The sequence below is a fragment of the Microtus ochrogaster genome, chromosome 8, assembly GCF_000317375.1.
Source record: "Microtus ochrogaster isolate Prairie Vole_2 chromosome 8, MicOch1.0, whole genome shotgun sequence".
In the NCBI taxonomy this organism is placed as follows: Eukaryota; Metazoa; Chordata; class Mammalia; order Rodentia; family Cricetidae; genus Microtus; species Microtus ochrogaster.
Window position 1 is genome coordinate 27,053,173 of NC_022015.1, and position 20,152 is coordinate 27,073,324.

At 44.7% G+C, this 20,152-nt stretch overlaps 1 protein-coding gene across 2 annotated transcripts in view; it reads right to left on the minus strand.

Moving 5' to 3' along the window:
* Window positions 1-3,516: 3,516 nt before the first annotated feature.
* C8H10orf90 (chromosome 8 C10orf90 homolog) overlaps window positions 3,517-20,152 on the minus strand; it is a 220,696-nt gene continuing 204,060 nt past the window's right edge. For both annotated transcript variants that reach the window (XM_026781037.1, XM_026781036.1), the window contains 3 exons: window positions 7,759-7,822; window positions 3,787-3,886; window positions 3,517-3,702 (listed from right to left, as the gene is read on the minus strand). In XM_026781037.1, the coding sequence (XP_026636838.1) occupies window positions 3,664-3,702; window positions 3,787-3,886; window positions 7,759-7,822 (203 nt within the window). In that variant the 3' untranslated portion in view covers window positions 3,517-3,663. The remainder of the gene's footprint in view (window positions 3,703-3,786; window positions 3,887-7,758; window positions 7,823-20,152) is intronic.

Sequence of the window (20,152 nt, forward strand, 5' to 3'; positions counted from 1 at the left end):
CTTTACATTTCAAGTCTCTGCAGCACATCTGCCTTGAAGATGAGTGTTTTATGAACTCTTGCAAAATTTGGTTTCATCTAGCATTCTTTCTTTAAAATGTTAGTTGACCCAAATTCACCTCCTTAAGGATCACCGAACAGTCTGGAAATAGCTGGGCCCTGAATTTGAATGCACGGGAAAAGCTTTGGATATACTCTGAAGATACTAAAGGAAAGTAAGGACAGATGTCTCAAGATCTTCATCCAAGAAAGGCTGTCCTTAACTATCAGAAATTTGACTTAAAATGTGTATTTTTCAAAAAGTGACTAAGCTGAACATAGGAACTCACTGGAGCACTAGAAGAAGCCCCAACTGTACAAAAACAACAACAAAAACCCACCAAGCATCTCTTTGCTGAGCTGCTTTGAAATGGTTCCCAAGGTGACAGGAATGTGGAAAACCCGTGTAAGCTTACAAGAAGCCGGAAGCTTGCGAAGTAGATGCAGAACAATCAGAAGTTCAAGGCCAGCCTCTTCTACACAGAGAGTTCAGAATTAGCCTGGGCTACATGAAACTCTATCTCAAAAAGCTAAACCCAACTAACCAAGATTTACTTTTTCCAAACATTTTGCACTTATTTACTTATTAATTCACTGCTTTTGTGTGCTTCTGGGCATGCCAAGCACATGCCCTGGTGCCCGTGAGCAGGTCCAGAGGACAGCTTGTGTGAATTGGCTCTCCCTTCTTCTCTGTGGGTCCCACGTTGTCAGGCCTAGGGAAAGCCTCTACCGAGGAAGTCACCTCCTCAGACCCCAACCAAACTTTGTGACAAGACTTTCTGCTTACAGGACCGACCAGCTGCAGCAAAGCCAAGCCTTCAATGGCCTTTTGGAGCATCTCACTGCCACGCCCTCTCAACCATCTCATGGCCATGTGCGCCTCCTCCCACCTCTGTGCATGCCAGGAAACACTCATGGTGTATTTGCTTTGGGCCAGGCATCCTTCCACACACTCCACTCACATCCTCTTTATTTCCATAGCAACAGCATGCAGAAGGCACTAAACTGACTTTGCATCTGGCAATTAAAGAAACTGAGGCAATGCTAGAGAACCAACTGTGCCAGGTCTTCATTGTATTCGCCTTTTCACCTCCAAATCAACCCTTTTTTATTTGCTCAGTTAAAATGGATTCCATCTCTTTGTAGAGTCTCCCTTAGGCTGCTGGAAAATGCTAAACATTGTCAGTAGGGGGCGCTAAAGAGATACAGCTCTGCGGGTACCTGAGCCAGGCCCTGCAAAGCCCCCATACCCCTCCTCCCAGCCCCCGACAGCTGCTGTAGCAGAGGGGCTCAACCTCGTACATCCCAGGGCAGGGTTCTGGCAAACCTCAGAGGATGGATTTTCAGAAAAAAGAAAAAAATCCGTCATCTATGGAGTCACACCTCAACCTTTCCAGAGCTGCTCCTTTATTTCTGTGGCTACTTGGGCTCCTCAGATCTGCTACAGTTCTTACTAGACAATTTTCTACTCAGTAAATAATTCAATCCACTGAAAATTCCCAGATAATTGTGGTTTCTCTCCTGGTTAGAACCTGACTGGCTGGCACCTCCACCCAAAGCCACAGACCAGGAACAATAGTGGCTTGGCAGAGCCTCTGGTCCTAACGATTCTGTCATGTTGCTTCCTCTGAGAGGGGCAGGCACAATGAAACACAAAGGAAGAGTCTAGGCAAAGGAGATGATTTGCTCACGGCAGGGAAAACACACCACACCAGGCTGGATCCCCATAGCCTATGGTTTTGGTGTTGTTTGATTGGTTGGTTGGTTTATTTAAGACAGGGTTTCTTTTTGTAGACCTGGCTGTCTTGGAACTTGCTCTGTAGATCAGTCTGGTCTCGAACCAAGAGATCTGCCTGCCTCTGCCTCTTCAGTGCTGGGATTAAAGAAGTGCATTATTATCGCCTGGCTTATTTGCTTGTTTTTTATTTGTTTTTTTTTAATGCCATTCTATAATCCGGTGCTGGAGAGGCTGAGATATGTAGATACTTGGGGCTCAGGGGATATCAGCCCAGGTCAGTGAGGGTTTTTTTTTAATTTATTATTTTTTTTGTTTTGTTTTGTTTTAATGGCTAGTGCCTGAACTTTGATACCTAAGATTGTCCTCTGGCCTCCTCAAGTAAACACATATGTACCTACACACACCTACATCTGAACATGTGAGCACATATATTTGAATACACACACAGACAGATACACACAAAGAAACAAAGAGCTGGTGAAAGAAGGGAAGAGGAAGAAGGAAGGAAGGAAGAAGGAAGGAAGGAAGGAAGGAAGAAGCGAGCAGAAGGAAGGAGAAAGGGAAGGCGCTGGCTGCTGGAGGGCAGAGCAGAGAGAGCACAGGGACAAGATGGTCCCTCAAGAAGAGTTTGTAAGTTTGCCAACAAATACAAAAAAAGACAGTGGTCTAGAAAGAGAGGCCATGTGCAGTGGTGGGAGAGGGAGGAAGGGAGCCACCTTACAATAGGGACAGAGGTATCACCAGAGCTCCTGTGCCATGCTTCAAGTCCCTGCTGTTTCTAGGCTCCTATAAGCTGCCCGGGCAGTCGTCCCTGCATCTCCTGCACCAGCCCCTGAGAGGCAATCTTTTCTGCCCTGCATTCAGAAACACAGGGCCTTTTATGGTGACCAGAGGTGGAATAGAAAGAGATTCGGTGTCACCCGAGAGTTGTAGCAGGTATTATCACACTGAGCAGAACACATGACAGAGAAATGCATGGATTTCAAATAGCTGTATTTATTTCCATTTTTTTTGTTGTTGTTGCAAAAACTAATTTGTTCTTAACTCCACAAATGCATATTTATGAAGAATACTTGAAAGAAAATATGAGGGTGGGTATTGCTAGGCCATTTGATCATGATAACTTCCAGTGTGAATGTGCGTGCATGCGTGCGTGCGTGCGTGCGTGTGTGCATATGTGCGTGCGTGCGTGCGTGTATGTGTGTGTGTGTGTGTGTGCGCTGAAACCACTGATGTCCTCACCCAGTCATTCTCAGGCTCTCACTGAAACAAGGGCTTTGGCTGACAAAAGCAGGCACTGTGGGGTGGGGTGGAAGAGAGGCAGAGGGCTCTAGGGTTTGCCTGTGTGCTGCCTCTTTGCCTGTCCATTTCAAAGTCAGCCTCTGGTGCTCCAAGGTGTATATGATAAGCAGACTTTGAGCCATACTTTGGATTTCAGAATTGGCAGCCATTGAGATTAGGAATTAAAATATGGTAGATTTTTGCTTCTCAAAAACTTAATAAAAAAAAAAGTACTGCACACCCCCCTCCAAAAAAAAAACCATTATCTAAGCATACTTGAACATATAAAGCATCCCTGCTTGGGTGGAAATGGTATACTGGAAACTTCAGAAGCAATGGTAAAATTCACAAGTCAAAGTAATAATAATAATAATTAAAAAGGGGGTGGGGTGGTATGTCTAGCAGATTCCGAGTAACAGAAGTCCCAGCAACAGACTGCTGATCTATTGACTCCAGGACTTTTGTTTCCTTGGGTCTTTCGGAAAGAAAAAAAAAAAAGTAAAATAAAAGTATCTTTCACATGTGAAGACAGTGTTAAGTTTAATGGGTCATCCAACGTCGGACGTCTTCCCAGATCTAGGCTGTGGCTAGCAGGGCCACCTGGGATCAGACGGCATTTCTCTGAAGGAGCTGGTCCAGTAATTGCTGGAGGAACAAGGAAACAAAGATGTCAAGTTCCCCTTTCCTGCGCACCACCCCCGTCACGCCTGCGTGCGCCAGGCGAGCTACCTTTTTGAAGACTTCTGCTCGGAGTCTGTTACTCTGCAAGATCACTCTTTTCCTTTGCTCTTCTCTTTTCTTTTTAACTTCCGGCAAGTTATTATAGATTCTGAAACAGACGGGGGGCAGGATGAGGAACAAGACGGCAGGTGCTGGGGTGGGGGTGCAGGCAGTCTGGCTCATCAGCAGGAAGGCGCGCACAGGTAGGGTCTTTACATGATAAGGTGGCGTCTTGAAGAACAACTCCTTTCCCCTCAGAGTACATGGGGGACCCCAAGGAAGAAGAGGCAAAAGAGGGTAAGAGCCAGAGGGGATGGAGGACCCCAGGAGAACAAAGCCCTCTAAACCAACCAAGCAAAGCTCGTATGAACTCAGAGACGAAAGCAGCAAGCACAGGGCTTGCTTGGGTCTGTACCAGGTCCTCTGAATAAATACTACAGCTTTCAGTTCAGTATTTTTTAGGACTCCTGACTATGTGAACTAGTGGGTCTCTGATTCTAGTGCCTTCTCTTGGGGGCTCTTTTATTTCTGTTGGTTTCCCTTGTCCAACTTCAGTGTGATGGCTTTTGTGTTTTCTTATTGTATTTTATTTTGTTAGAAAACGATAAAAGATTAAAAAAATAAAAAGATTTAAATATATTTATAAACCATATTAAATCCATAGTCCTGAAAAAAAGAAGAAAAGACCTTCTCTGAGGTCCCAGGATGTAGACATTCTGGGAACAGTGTTTCAATGACGGGACTTGGGCAGTATAGCAGGCAAGCTGGGGAGCCCAGATATTTATGTAGAAGTCACTTCTCATCCTGTATTTGCACTGACAATGACTCACTTGTAAAAGGAGGGATGTTCTGATGTGGGATTTCCCTCTGTATGCTATGAATATGTTTTACTACCATTGGTTATTAAAGAAACTCTTTCAGCCAGTGGTTTAGTAGAGTTAAGCCATGCAGAAAATCCAAACAGAGATATAGAGAAAAAGTAGGGGGAGTCGGGCAGATGCCATGTAGCTGCTGAAGGAGAAAGACGCCAGCCAGAACCTTACCCCGTAAGCCACAGCCTCGTGGCAATACACAGATGAATAGAAATGAGTTAATTTAAGAGATGAGTTAGCTAGAAATATGCCTAAGCTATTGACCAAACAGTGTTGTAATTAATATAGTTTCTGTGTTATTATTCAGGTCTGGGTGGCCAGGAAATGAACGAGCAGTCTCCCTCTAAACAATGATCAACCTACTGGTTTGCCATTCTGAAAGTCAACATTTCCTATATAACCACCTTTTGGCCATCCAATGTTTGACTTCCTGCAATTTGACAAAGAACAACAGGATGGCAGTAGCAAGAATCATATACTGGGGGAAAAAAAGTTTCCTCTTAGCCTACGGCATGTCTGATTAAAGCTGATTCTAAATACATTCCGGACTCAAATATTTTGTCCTTCTCCCCATGTAAATTACGAACTTCTGAGTTACCAGCAGGACCTAAGGGACCCTTCCTTGTCTAGAAGGTTTCTTCTTCCCCAACGCTAACTGTTCAGTACTGATGCTACCTGATTTTTTTCCAACACACTGGACTCATTTCACCCTGATCCTGTAGGCATATAGATATAAATAGAGATAGAGATATATTGATATAGCAATACAAAAAAAACTTTTTTTTTTTCATTTTCTCTTCTGTATGAAAGTCAGATGGAACACAGTTGCGATGTTCAGCACTTAGAAGCATGAGTGCGGGGTGTGAAAGGACAATGGCAGTATCAGCAGGTCACATCTGGCTAGTCACCAGACATGAGTAAACACGTTCTGCCCTCACAAGCTCTGGAAGAGGCACAGAGGGTCCCTGTGTCATACAATAAGAAGCATGAGTCCCAACAAGAGCAAGAGGTTTGGGCACAGCCCTCAGACGGCTAATGGTGGGCTGGCATTGGGACCTCAAGTTGAATGCTTATTACTCACTGTTAGGCGTTGTGCCCCAACTACGTAGCACACAGCTACTCACAAAGCCCTGCAGGGGCCTGTGATTTGACAGTGCCTGGCACTTCATAGGTAAGAGTGAGGGTTGAGTGAATGTGTGAATGTACCTTTGCTGCAGTCAGGCAGGATTTGAACAAGGACCAGGAGAGAAGATCACAGAGGAGTTGGTTCCAAAGCCCTCAAGTGGGCGGTTCCAGAGCTCCAGAAACTTCTCTCCTTGAGCTGTCCCTCCAACTCAACTGGAAAGAGGAAACAAAAGCTTCCATGTCCCACCTCTGGCCCTGCACTGCTTCCTCCAGTGAGAGCCTGATATATATTAGTATGCCCACCTAAAATACACTGAGCGGACAGGCAAAACCTAGGAGGACAGAAATCTGCCTCTTGGAAAAGCTCATGGACGACACCAGGAAATAGCAAGTGATAGAAGGAAAGGCAAGTATAGCACGATACCACATGTGGTTAAAGACCATGTGTCTGCTGAAAGGTACAAATGGCAGGCTCTGAAGGGAAAGAGAAAGAAGACAGACTGTAAGCACCCTAGCAGATAGGTCTGGGACTGAGCCAAAGGCAGCAGGCACATTGATCTTGAGGGAATTTCAGTTTTACTCTGCTGCTTGGTTTAAATGAAAATATAAGCAACATAATCCAAGACAAGGAATATGAAGAAAAAGCAGTTTCAGATGACTGTGGGGAGCCAGGGTCAGAGCCCAGCCAGGACACTCCATTAACAAGGAGATCCAATTGCTTAGTCCATCCCAGGACACCAGTTAAGGGCCATGGAAGACTGTAGATACAGCATCACCTAGCTTACTGGTGCTCCTTCAACATCAGTTTCTTCTTCAGAGACACACCAGGACAGATCTCTGTCTACCAATGCTGCTTTGAAGCCCATAAATTAAATTGTTTGGTGGGCAAGGGCTTGTAATAGCAGTTTTAGGTTTGGGGATCAATAAGGGAAATTGTTTCTTTTCTTTCTTTTCTTTTTTCCCCATTAAATTGAAGAGAACGCTTTTGTTGCAAGGTATATACAACTTTTCATTTACGAAACAGCAAGTCTTCAAATTGAGGGATCCTTTATAAGCTCTGGCTAGAACGCTGGGAGTCATATCATTAATGGTATGCCCCCCCCAATTCTTGTTTTCTTACTTTCAGAGAGGTTCCCTGTAGGTAACTAAAAGTTACTTAATTATTATGGAAACAACATAATCACGATAAAAGCAGAGATTTAGGGTCTGGAATGGGGGCAAAATTATTCTTCCTATTTCGGTGGTGTCTCTGAGTGCACTATCAATTTGATTTAATTACTATAATCTCTCCCAGGGCTAGGCACTTTATTATAGCTTAATGACATTTTATGTGTGTGAACATGGCCAACCCTGCTGAGCTTTTGTGTCCTGGTTAAGAGGCCAGGTCCTAAAAAGAATAGTAGCCTTTGTGTGCCCCAGAGTGGTAAGAGTCAGTGGGAGTCTTAGATAGTGACTAGCCAGGCAGAGCAGGGAGAACCTTGGTGGCCCCTGCCAACACTGCCGGAGACAGACATGCCAGAAATGCCGGTTTGTGGCCCCTCAGAGGCCCCTCTGGCTTCCATGCTCTGTTGGCTTCCAGTTTGGAAGCTTTTCCTCAGGACCGCCCCAGTCAAGGCCCTCCATAGAAACGGGTTCTCTGCTCCTCGTAAAAAGACTTTCAAAGGTGCTGCCGCTCATGGGCTCATGGCTTCTGCCCAGCGCCACGAGGCAAATACATCGGTAGAGTTCCAGTGTAGAACCTGCTGATCACTCGGGGACCAATTATGGGCCCGCTCCCGAATCCAAGACCCACCGCTTTCCTAAGGTTGCTCCAGGAGCAGCATAAACATTCCGATGCACAGCCCTGCAACTTTGCCTACCTCAGCCGCCAAGATGACCTCAGCCCTTCAATGTGAGCCTGGAAGCCTTGGCCTGAGGGGCAGCATCAGGGCCCTTCAAGCCTCCCCGCCCAGCTCTTTCCACACCTCCCGCAAGAGCCACGTACCTTTTAGATCGCATATGCATCTCCTTCTCTGAAATGCACCTTTCTTTGGGTTTGAACAAGTTATCTGGAAGAAACAGAAAGAGCTTTAATTTCAGGAGATACAGAACAGCACAATGTAGGGAGCGACCCGGAGGTAGATCCAGAGCAGGGTTCTGACTGTGCCCTCCTCCAAGCCGTAGGCTGCGACAAAGACTCTGGGTTTCCAATTGACCAGCCAACCGCTGGTCTTAGCAAGAGTTAAACAGGACAGCAGAAAAACCTCAGCATCTGTTTTAGTTGTCAACATGACAACCTAGAATCACTGGGGAAGAAAGTCTTCATGAGGAAGTTTCTAGATGAGGCTGTCCTGTGGACATGTCTGTGAGGGGCTGTCTTGATTGTTGCAGTAGGAAGGCGCACATCGAAGGTGGCTGGTACCGTTTCATGGCTGGGCCCTGTACATGTTAAGAGCACTGGCTGTTCTTGCAGAGGTCTCAGATTCAGCTCCTAGAACCCCAGGGTGACACACAACAGTTTGGAAGACCCGTTTTCAAGGGTTCTGACCCTTTCTTCGGTCTCCATGGGCATCAAGCATGCATGTAGTGTACACATGCAAACAATTTTGCTCTATGTATAAAATAAAAATAAATCCTTTAAAAAAAAAAACAGAGAAACCTAGCTAAGAACCAAATATACAAGCAGGCAAGGGTCCCTGGACTCTGTCTGCTCTTGATTTTACCATCCCCTCAATAATAGACTAAAACTTGGAATTATAAGACTAATAAGCCATTGCTTACCTTACTTTGCTTTTTGACAGGATTTTTTTTTTTTAGTCATATAACCTGAACTATTTGTATAGACAACTGTGCCACCAAAATGCTTCTTAAAAAATAAATAAGATGTCATGTCTTGCTGGGAGAAACAATAAGTACCAGGTTGTCTGCTCAAAGGAAAATCCCTATACTATGTTTCAGAGTGCTCTAAGGACAGAGGAATCTCCCAGCTATCCCCACAGCTTTCTGAAAGCGGACGGTCTGGCTCCTGCCTACAGCCCTTCAGCAAGGAGACAGCCTCCGCAATATGAGGGCCCTCTTCATCCCACTTAATCCTGGAAAAGCCATGGGGCACGATCAAAGTCACATATACTAGTGTCCTTTGATTAAGAAAGTACACTAGGGTAGGAAACAAACAGAAAATTGGATTTCTTTTTTAATTTAACAGCATGTAATGGTTAGCTTCAATTGGCAACTTGACAAAACCTAACATCACCTGGGAAGAGAGCCTCAGTGCAGTGCGGGACTGTTTATTGGGCAGCCCTTGGGGCTGGTCTGCGGTGGGCTGTATTAACTATATTAACCGATGTGGGAATACCCAGCCCACTGTGGGTGACACCATTCCTAAGCAGGGGGTTCTGAATTGTATGGGAGTAGGTAAATCAAGCTGAGCGTAGACAAGCATGCAAGTCAACAGGCATGCATTCATTTCTCTGTGCTCTGGGCCGTGGCTATGAGAGGAACTGCGGTTTGAAGTTCCAGCTTTGATTTCCCCATGGTGATGAACTGTGAGGTGAAATAAACCCCCTTTTCCCTGAAGTTGCTTTTGGTCAGTATATTTTATCATGGCAACAGGAATGCAAGCAAAACAATGCATTCATATCACACACACACACACACACACACACACACACACACACACACACACGTGCATAATCTCTTTAAAATGGGATATTAAAAAATAGTTTCTACTGTTGATCATACCTGATAAGGCCCTTTTGCAGTGACTTTGGAAACCATGAGACTCTCGGCCTTAGTTTAGCCAAGAGTCTGGTCTCGTTTAGTTCTCCTACAGAACTTGTCACAAGGGAGTCTATCTGGGCAGCTGTCATGCTTTCTGGAAAGCCTGGACAACCAACTGAATGCCTTCACTCAGCATAAGCATGCAGGTTTCCATGAAGGTACAGGGACACAGGGCTATTAAGCAATGTCTCCCCCTCTGGACAATAAAACAGCCCCTGGTTCACAGCATGGAAACCGCCTCTGCAGACAAGCTTGCATCCTGTCCTATCAATCACTAAAGAAAAGAAGATTTCGGAATCCTTAAGACCTTTGAGGAAAAGAGTCAAGGTAGAAACAGAAGAGAAAGAAATGCCAACATTTCTAACTAAGGGGTAAAGTCCCCACTGTTCAGAAAGGCGGAGACTGTGAGAGGAGAGAAGACATCACCACATGATGCCGACGTGATGAGCCACAGCTCCTCCTGGTGCCCCACCCAGGCCTCCACCCCACATGGGGCTCCCGGAATTTCCCAGCGTGAATAGAATATCACTATGAAGTACCAGTTAAGTCTGTCTGGGCCGTGGGCAAGCAAATGTGTGCAGATTTGAGGACTTCCCTTAGGGAGGGAGAGGAAGCATTACACAAAGTCTCAGACCCAATTTTGGATTAGCATTCTTTTGGAGCTACTGGAGGCCAGGGTGAAGCCAGTGTAGACCAATGCACTGCATCCTGGGGGGGTTCTACTTGTTTTATAATCTCCAGTCGACTGGTATGGGGTCTATTCTAGAAATCAGATGTTCATTTCCCCCCTGATCTGTTTCTTCAGGGCACTTGAATACCACAGTTAAGCTCTGGTTCTGTTTCCAAAGGAGAGACAAGCCATCAGACAATTGCATGGCTGTTTTCTGAACTGTTTGCAGCCGTGTGAGGGCAGGAGGTCAAACCCTGGACCCAGTGGTCTTTGATAGGTACAAAACAAACAGGTATGTAACCAAGAAGGCTCAAGGCTGGTGGTCTCACACCCACCCTGGGGAAGGTGGTTGCTATGGATTTTGAGTTTGCTTAAAATTGCCAAGCTCTTCTGTTAAGTGGGATAAGTGATGGGGGCCTCCTAGCCAGGAGAAAAGGGAAGGGCAGAAGGCAGAGTGTGCCTCTCCCTGGAGGGAGTGAATGCATGCAGCAAATGTGTTCTGAGTGGCTCTAACTTCGCCTGAGAAGAAGACTCCATCTGCCTTGCACAGTGTTTTAGTTTCGTGTCTGTTGCTGTCATAAAACATCCCGACAGAACAAAACCAAATAACTTAAAGGAGAAGGGGTTTATTTGCCTTACAGTTCCAGGTTATAGTCCATCATTTCAGGGAAGTCAAGGGAAGAACACGAGGCAGCTAGTCATAGCCATAGTCAGAAGCAGAAAAAGAATAACGAGAAAGGCATGGTCGCTTACTGCTCAACTAGATTCTCTACTCTTACATACGCCAGGGCCCTAGACCCAGGGATGGTATGGCCCACTTTAAATCTAGGTCTTTTCATACCAATTAAGACGATCAAGACAATCCTACATGCATACACACATGTACATACACATACATATGCATACCACATATATACACCACACAAACATACACACCACACACATACACACATGCACACCACAAAAACACACCACACACACATGTACACACATACACACCACACATCAAACACCACACACATACCACACACATATACTACACACACACACCATGCACACACCACACATACACACACATAGACCATACAAATATGCTTGTGTGTGTACACAGACACACACACACCAAACTAATCTAGATCAATCCTTCACTGAGACTCTCTTTGCTGGTGATTCTTAGTTGCAGTAAATTGACAAAGTATCTCAAATGGCCTCTGGCAGTTTGTGCGGGCACATGGGCAGGCAGAGGTGGGGACATTGGGCATCTGAGTGATCACAATGATCCTGCCTGCACTTGCAGAAGTGTCCTCCCATGATTGTGCTCTTCCTCCCAACCCTGTGACGTTGGCCATGTTCTGTGTTTATAGGGCCAGGGTCTATTTGTTTCCAAAGATTTACCTGCCAGGTTCACTGTGCATCAGTGAGAGGCAAGTCTGGGTTTCAGTCTCTATTAGCCTAGCGCTTTACACGGGCACTCTTGACTGCAACACACTGCCACCCACTTGTGGCTACAGAATCTGTTTTCTGAGAACTATGAACAAGCGTTCTTCCATTTCTCATGAGATCAATCCCACATTCATTTTCCCACACACTCTTCCTTTTATAGCTCTTCAAGGACACAGACAGTATGACTCATATGGGATTCATTTCATGGGATAGATTATGGTACACGTTCCCCAGGAACTCATGAGTTAGACTACTTGGTAGCATGTTTGAAGGTAAAGCCTTGCTGGAGGAAATGGGATGCTAAGGGCCTTGTCTTGAAGTTTCTATAGGCTGCCTTGGCTTCCCGCTGGGTCTCTACTTCCTGATCCACCCAGGTAAAAGCAAATCATTGCATATTCTTACTGCCACAGCTGTGAGCTGCTTCTGCTGATGTGTCTTCCCTGGCCACGAAGGCCGGCATCCTCCAACTGAGAGCCAGCATAAAGCCTTCCTCCCTCACGCTGATTTGTGAGATGTACGCTTTGCTCAAAGATGCGGATGAAATCCCATCTGCTCATTCCTGCTTACAGAAATTCTCCTCTTATAAAACTAAGGCACTGGTGAGAACCATTTTCAACTTCCTTCTGGATCTTTTACGGATTTTCTCAGAGCTGTGTATATTCTGACGGCTTTGGAGGGAAGAGACCACAATTATATTTACTCTAGTATCACTCAAATAGAGGGGACTTCTCTCCATTAAAATTTCCAAGGTAAGCTACATTCTGGAGAACACACATACCACACATACACCGCATATGCATACATACATACACACACACTACACACACCACGACTGCTAATATACTCACACAACACATACACACACCACAGATACCATACACACACATAACATACACCACACACACCACACATACTACAACCACACACACACACAACCACACACACAACCACACAACCACACACACGACACACCACACATACCACATACACACACACATATACACACACCACACATACCACACACACATAATACACACCACACATACCATATATATACACACACACAACACATACCACACACACCACACACACCACACATACCACATACACATACATACACACAACCACACACACACACCACCACCACCATCACTACCAGGCCCTCTTTCTGACATCATTTAGCAAGGCCAAGCATTCCTAAGCCCCTGTTCGTTTCAAAGTCAACAGGCAACTAGGTACCAAGCCCCCTTTTTGGATGCTGTTTCTGTAAAGCCCAAGTCTCCAAATCTCATTGACTTGTATAAACATGGGCAGGTATTTATTACAATCTCTACACTAGTTATGTGTGAGAGCACATATGGAGGACAGGCAGCCTCAGCATGCAGCCTCTTGACAGTGTCATGTCACCAGTAAGCAGCCAGGACCACCCTGATGCCAGCACAGCTGGTTGCTCGGGGGCTGAGACTCTTGCCTCCCGCAAACATTTACAGCTCCCACCGGATGGCAAAGCATCACCTTCCCTCTTCAGTCATTATGTGACAATCAACCCTACAAGACGATCTGTTCCAGCAAGGAATCCCCAGGAGCCTTTCCTTGGTCACCCTGAGCTCTTGAAAGAATGTTATAGACATGATTACTTCCCCTGGGAAACACTCACACCAAGTCCTGCCTATTGGAACAGAGCAGAGCCAATAAGCTGCCTTGGGGAGTAGGTGCCTGGTCTGCCCCTCCTGAAGTCTTCTATAAAAGCATTGAAGACTGGCCTCCTGGGGAGAGTGGGTATGTGGTGTGTTCTAGGGCCCCTCTGCATATATTCTAAGACCACAGGGCTGCTCGTTGAGTCATCTCCGCTAAGCAGCTGGCTGGAGCCATCACACCGTGGTTTCTGAGATTCAGTTCAGTTCGATTGCATGCATCATGTCTGTCTACCTCATAGCCATGGGGCCACAAATTCATCTGAAGTTGACAATAGTGGGGTGATCTAGCTTGGTCTAAAGAGAACTTCAGAAATTAACCATACCTTTCTAGAGTCCTGTCCTGCTTATGCGGAATCCTGTCCCTGCTGACAGCTGCACTTAGTGAACAACTTGATCCAGGAGCACGGGACAGAAGTGCAAGCCCCAGAGAGGCTGCTGTGGCTATGAAAATGAAGCTGTGTGCTGAGTATCATGCAAACACACGTGAGAGTTTCAAAAGGCAGAATAGCTCTCTGTCCCTTCTGGACTAAAGGAAGAAAAAACAATCCCAAGAAAATCTCTAGAAAACAAATGGCATTGAGACATTAGATGGAGTAGAGGTTCTAGGCGGACTGGGGAAAGCGTTTTTTCTGCCTGAGATCAGGGCCACCATCTGAGGGGTCCTGTGAGAAGACAAGGTGGTAGGGAGTGAAGGACTGAGCTGCAGAGTGTCCTGTGGGAAGGGTGAGTGAAAGGGCCCCCTGAGACTATGGCAGCCAGGACCTCCCTGCTGTGACGGGCAGTAACAGGGCTGCCAGCCACACACGGAGAACAAGGATGGGGACCAGTTGTGCAGGGAAATAGGCTCCTGCTGCACTCCATAGCCATCCTGCTCTTCTGGGACCCATGAGCACCAACCCTGTCATCCTTCCCCTGACCCCATCTATAAGCCCTCTCCTATAAGAGTCTAGATTTGAATTACAGCTATTTACTGGCCTCCTTTCCCCAAAGTGGCATATAAACCCCCAAAGGCAAGGAGAGTCCTTTTTCCATCCCTTCCCACTGCCCAGTTCAGTACCTTCTTCTCCCTATCCACACTCTATCCCTCCAATCAGAAGACATGAGATGCCCCACACTGATACTTAGTGCCTGGCCCAGCAACGGATCAAGCAACCTTCAGCAGTTCCCTATGAAAGCCTGTAGGTTAGCCTGTAACACTTTCTAAAGATTTCAAAGGACACATGAGCCCATAAGTCACACTTACAGAAATTCCATTCATTAGTGTTGGTGGCAACAGAGGCTGCCAAACTAAACCAGATCCCTACCTTCCTCGAGACCAGAAACCCCAAAGTGAACACCAAAGGGCCCCTGGCAACTTCCAAAGGAAGGCTTATGCCTGCTACATCCCAGGAGATTCCATAATATCTAGGAAATAGAAGAAACTCCACTTGGAAGATGGGCAGCTTCATTTGACCTTGAAATTTAAGGCCCCCCAATCCTTACTGATCTAATTCAACAAAACAGGAGATCCTACATAAAGGTAATATAAGTGTCCATAACTTAAGTAGTATGCTTTTGTGATGTACACAGGGTGACTTTTTTCGTCTTGCCTGAATCATAGCTAAGTCTAACTGTGTCAAGCTGACAAAGAGCTAAGACACCTATATATGAGGACATGTTACTATGACAAAAGTAGTGTAAAGGGTAAGAAGCTAGCCAAGCCCCCATGGACTTTGCGGCCTTGAGACAGGAATGCCAGACATAGGATACCCAGTCAAATCTGCACTTATGCTCAATAACAAAGCCCTTAAATTAGAGATAACATCTTAGATGCTCCATGGAACCTAGTTAACATAGAACTTAACCATGGTTGATGTGAGATGCCACTCCGATTTGGGGTGAGAGCTAATATTGACCCTGGCTACAGATGCAGTGTACCCAGCTACCTTCAGCTCTGCCAGTATTCATTCCCTACCATAATGGTTGCACCCTTAAATCGAGGAGCCTGTCCATCCCAGAGCTTCTTTTCTCAGTTATTTGAACACCAGAATGAGAAAAGTAACTGACCCACCAGCATCAGACATTTCCATTTGCTGAGTCTAGAAGCTAGGCTTTGTGTATTCACAGAACTTCCCCATGCCATGGCAACACAGCATCAGGCCCCACTCCCAGGGCCACATGTGAAGGGGGGAGCAGCCCAGGTCAGGTCTCCAGCATCCACTCCATCTTCTGGTCATTTTGTCAGCTCAGGCTCTGCTCTGTCTGGCAGGCTCTCTTTTCTGTGCTTATTTTGTATGCTAGCATCTCCGAAGCACTTCCCAAGGGTCTGCGACAGACTCTTCTTTTTCCCGAAACCTCATGCTGGGCACCATCACAGATTACATGGGAGCCAGCATGGACACAGTTCTGGGCAAGGACCAGAGCTAGGCAACCTTCCAGTGAGGAAGAATTAGTCACTGATAGAAATAGGCCCGGGACTGTCTGCTGGCCAGACAGGCCTCAGGGCTCCAGGCATCCCTTCTAGGCACTGTTGGATCAAAGCACCACGGGGTGACAGGGACAGCCTTTGCTCACATTCCTACATTCCCACGGAAAAGGGGGAAATTGCACCTCTAGTTGGGGCTTCTTTAGTAAGTGTGGTGGGCATAAACAAAGAAAAAACAAAAATCTCAGAACAATGTCTCCAACGTGGACTTTTGAAACAGTCCAAGATTGAAAAGATTATCAATCAACTTATCTTCAGTGCAGGATTTTTAAGTGTCTTTAACAGCCCCAGGCATTATGAACTTCTGAGAGAAAATATTATAAAAAGCACCAACATTTTTCAAAATAACTCTAAGAAGCATAGCTCCTCCTCTAGAACTGTAAGTAGTATTGGGATAGAGGACACTGAGAAAAGAGAAAAACCAACTCTAGGACATTAACCATTAAACTTAATTAATTTATATTTTACTAATTTATATTTTAAAGTATCAGCACTCATTGGATGGGATTTCATCTTCATCAACCAAAGAAAACCTGGTTAGTCAAGGTAACACATACCTATAAATCCAGCATTAAAAAAGTTGGGGCAGGAGAACTGCTATGACATTGAGAATAGCTTAAGCTATATACTGAGTACCAGGTCAGCCATAACTACGTAGCAAAACCCAACTTTGCTGCTGCTGTGGATAGTAATAACAATAGCTATTATTATTGTTATTAATTGTTATACAATAATAATCATAATTATTATTATTATACAGTTTGGTATACTTCACATATTCTGGAAAATATGCAGGTTCTAGTCCTTGGTCCCTTCAAAAGTGCTTGTGTTTCAGACCCTGAACCCATGGCAACTGCACAGCATCATGAATAACATTGTTGCCAACACTACTGCAAGCCAGACCAAGTGCCAAGAGAGGCTCCTTGCCTATAGTTTCCTCAGTAGGAGAAAGACAGACCAGGAGGACCCCAATAGCCTTTGCTGCCATTATGGACAGCAGTAATCTCAGGTATAGCCAACCTCAGCTAACAGCTACACAGACTTACTTCACTGTGCTGTCACTGGGTCCAGAGGTGGCACAGCCACCCAACTAGTTCCCTTACACCCATCCACAGAGACGACTATCCTTAACCCCAAAGAGCCAGCTTGTAAAGAGCCACTCCTTACATGTGTAGATATCAATCTGAGGCAAGAAACATGAAAATCCAAGGAAACACACTTCCAAAGAATACAACCATTTTACAGCAGCTGGCACCAAAGAGACTGAGATCCATGAATTCCCTGAAAAAGAATGCAAAATGATTGAAGGAAGCTCACCATACTATAAACGGACACAAAGAAATAGTTCGATGAAATTAGGGAAATAACAAATGAAGAAAATAAAAAGTTTACCAGATTGAAATGGGTTCTTTTGAAAGAGGGGGAGCTCCGCAATTCTGAAGCTAAAAATTACAATAAATAAAGTGAGAAATGTATTAGATTGTCAATAGTCAGATTGATCAAGCAGGAGGAAGAATTTGAACTCAAAAACGGGTTATTTGAAAATATCTAGTCATAGGAAAATAAAGAATAGAGAAAGTCTCCGTGCTTTAGGAGACATCATTAAGAAACCTAAAATATTGTATTACAAGATTCCAAAAGAGAAAGAGAAGGGGGCAGAGAGTTAAAAAAAAAACAGCTGAATGTCTGGGGAAAGTTATGAATGCCTTTGTGCAGGGGTCTCAACTGCTTCCAGTCAGAGTTCTCTCAGAGAAGACTACACCAAGACACACAGTGAAACTTCCAAAATCAAACACACAGAGTCCTGGAAGTAGACAGAGAAAGAAGATGCTCATGTTACCCAGGGCATTCAGATCTCTCAGCTGACATCAGTTTCCAAGAGGCGATGGATGGACACATCTCAAAGCCTAAGGAGAAGCCACAGCAGAAATGCTGACCCAATACACTTTAGTTGACAAAGCACTCCAGAAATAAACACATACAGGCTTTCCCTGAAGAAGTCCATTCAGCCTGCTTTGCAGCAAATGGAGAAGGACATTCTTCGAGCAGAAACAAAAGGCTGCAAACTCAACAGGAAAACCCATGGTGTGAACACCGCTGAGAAAGTGCACAGGCAGCCCAAATCAGAGGATTCTAATGCTGTGATGCTGCCACAAAAGTGATTCTTACCTCTAATAGGTGAAAAGATAGGGATGATTAAAAAATAGGTAAGGTAAGGGAGATGCAATATGAACCGTGTAAGTGATTTCGCCAAAAAGTAAAATATTGGTAGTGTGGAAGAAAAATATACTTGGAGGTATTTTGTGGAGAGGTGTAGTTTTGACACATAAAATTTTTCCTATTCCAGTATTCCAAGTACATGAACCCTCAAACTTTATAAATAAATGCCTTTTTTTTAACATTCAATAAGGTTAAACTACTACTAGTTTAAGCAGCTTGTTATACAGGCACAAACTAGGGGAGGGAGACACAAGGTCCTACCATTAGCTAATAAGCTATTGGCATTTGATTGCTGCTTGGAGAGGGAAAGTCAGTTTCTGCAATGGAGTGACATTTGGTATTTCAACTACACTCCAACACAGGCCTCACCCCAAGTAGGAGTCAGCCAGTACAAACTGAGACTTGGTTGGTTTAAAAGACACACACACACACACACACACACACACACACACACACACACACACACAACTTGGATGGGTAGGAAGGTGGGTAGGAGCTGGAAGGGCAATGAAAATCATTATGAAATTTTCAAAGAATAGATGGAAACGTTACTTAAAAAATAAAAAAAAGGCTAATTCCATCACTACAAAATATCAACACAGAAGACATCAAAAAAAGGAAAACCACCAAGAAGCTATAAAATATAGGAGAAAATTTTTAGGAAGCTCTTACTTTTCATCAATTATCTGGAGTGTAAATGAATTAAATTCTCTACCAAATGTCAGAGTCGGGTCTAGAGAGATGGCTCAGTGTTTAAGAGCTGTGAATGTGTTTCCAGAGGACCAGGGTTCAACTTCTAACACCCACATACACGGCAGTTCCTAATGATCTCTAACTCTAGCCCCAGGGGATCTGACCTCCTCTTCTGGCCTCCACAGGCACTGCATGTATGTGATATCATGCATACATCCAGGCAAAACATCCATATGCATAAAATAAGCGGGGGGAGGGGGAGTCACAGAGTGAAAAGCACAGATGAAAAACAGTCAGGCCTAGTGCACAGGTCTGTGATCCTAGCACCATGAGAGTAGACTCTGGAGCATTTCTAGTTCAATGTCAGCCTGGGGTATAGCAAGGCCTTCTCCCCGGTCAATAAAAATTAAAATAGTCATAAATATAAATAAATAAACACAAAACAAAACAGACCTGTATACTGCTTATGAGAACTTGCTCTAGCTTTAATGGTACGTAGACTAGAAGGATAGCAATAGGAAAGATGCTTCATGTAAAGGGGAACCCAAAGCAACCAAGAGAGGCTATGCTTAGATCAGGACAAATAGGCCAAGCTAAACATGGGGAGAGAGACAAGAAGGTTTATGTAAAGATGAGGTTAACGATGCAATAAAGGGAAATGTTGCTAAGAACAGGAGGAAATTCATGAAGAGTATAAAACATATACATACACACACACACATACATACATACACACACACTTGCATCCATGTGCACTCAACATAGGAATACCTAAATGTACTAAGTAAGTAACAGGCCTGAAGAGAGTTATGCAATATTGGGGGATTATATATGATCTCACTTTCAATAGTGGATTCTGTCAAAGGACAGAAAATCAATGCAGAAAATTCAACCATTCAACTTTAGCTACCCTTTAAATCAAATGGACCTAATAGACATACATAGAACATTCTACCTCCAAACATCAAAAAAAAAAAACCCGCAATCTTTTCTAAGAGCATGAAATACTTGCTTTGGGACATATCATGTGTTCAGCCACAGGCACGCCTCAGCAAGCATAAGGCAACAATTCTATAGTCACAGTAGTATAAAGTGAAAATCAGTTGTAGAAAAGTTCACAAATATACGGAGATTAAATAAGATGCATCAGCACAACCAAAGGGCTGAAGAAGAATGCAAAGCAGTGGAAGAGCTGACCAATACACACAGGATTGGCCAGAGCAACTCTGAGAGGGAAGTTCAGATGCCTACACTCATGAAGAGTTCACAAGATGTAACATTCTCTACTCGAAGAATGAAATTAAGAACTCACCCCAGCACTTGGGAGGCAGAGGCAGGCAGATCTCTGTGAGTTTGAGACCAGCCTGGTCTACAAGAGCTAGTTCCAGGACAGGCTCCAAAACCACAGAAAAACCCTGTCTCGAAAAACCAA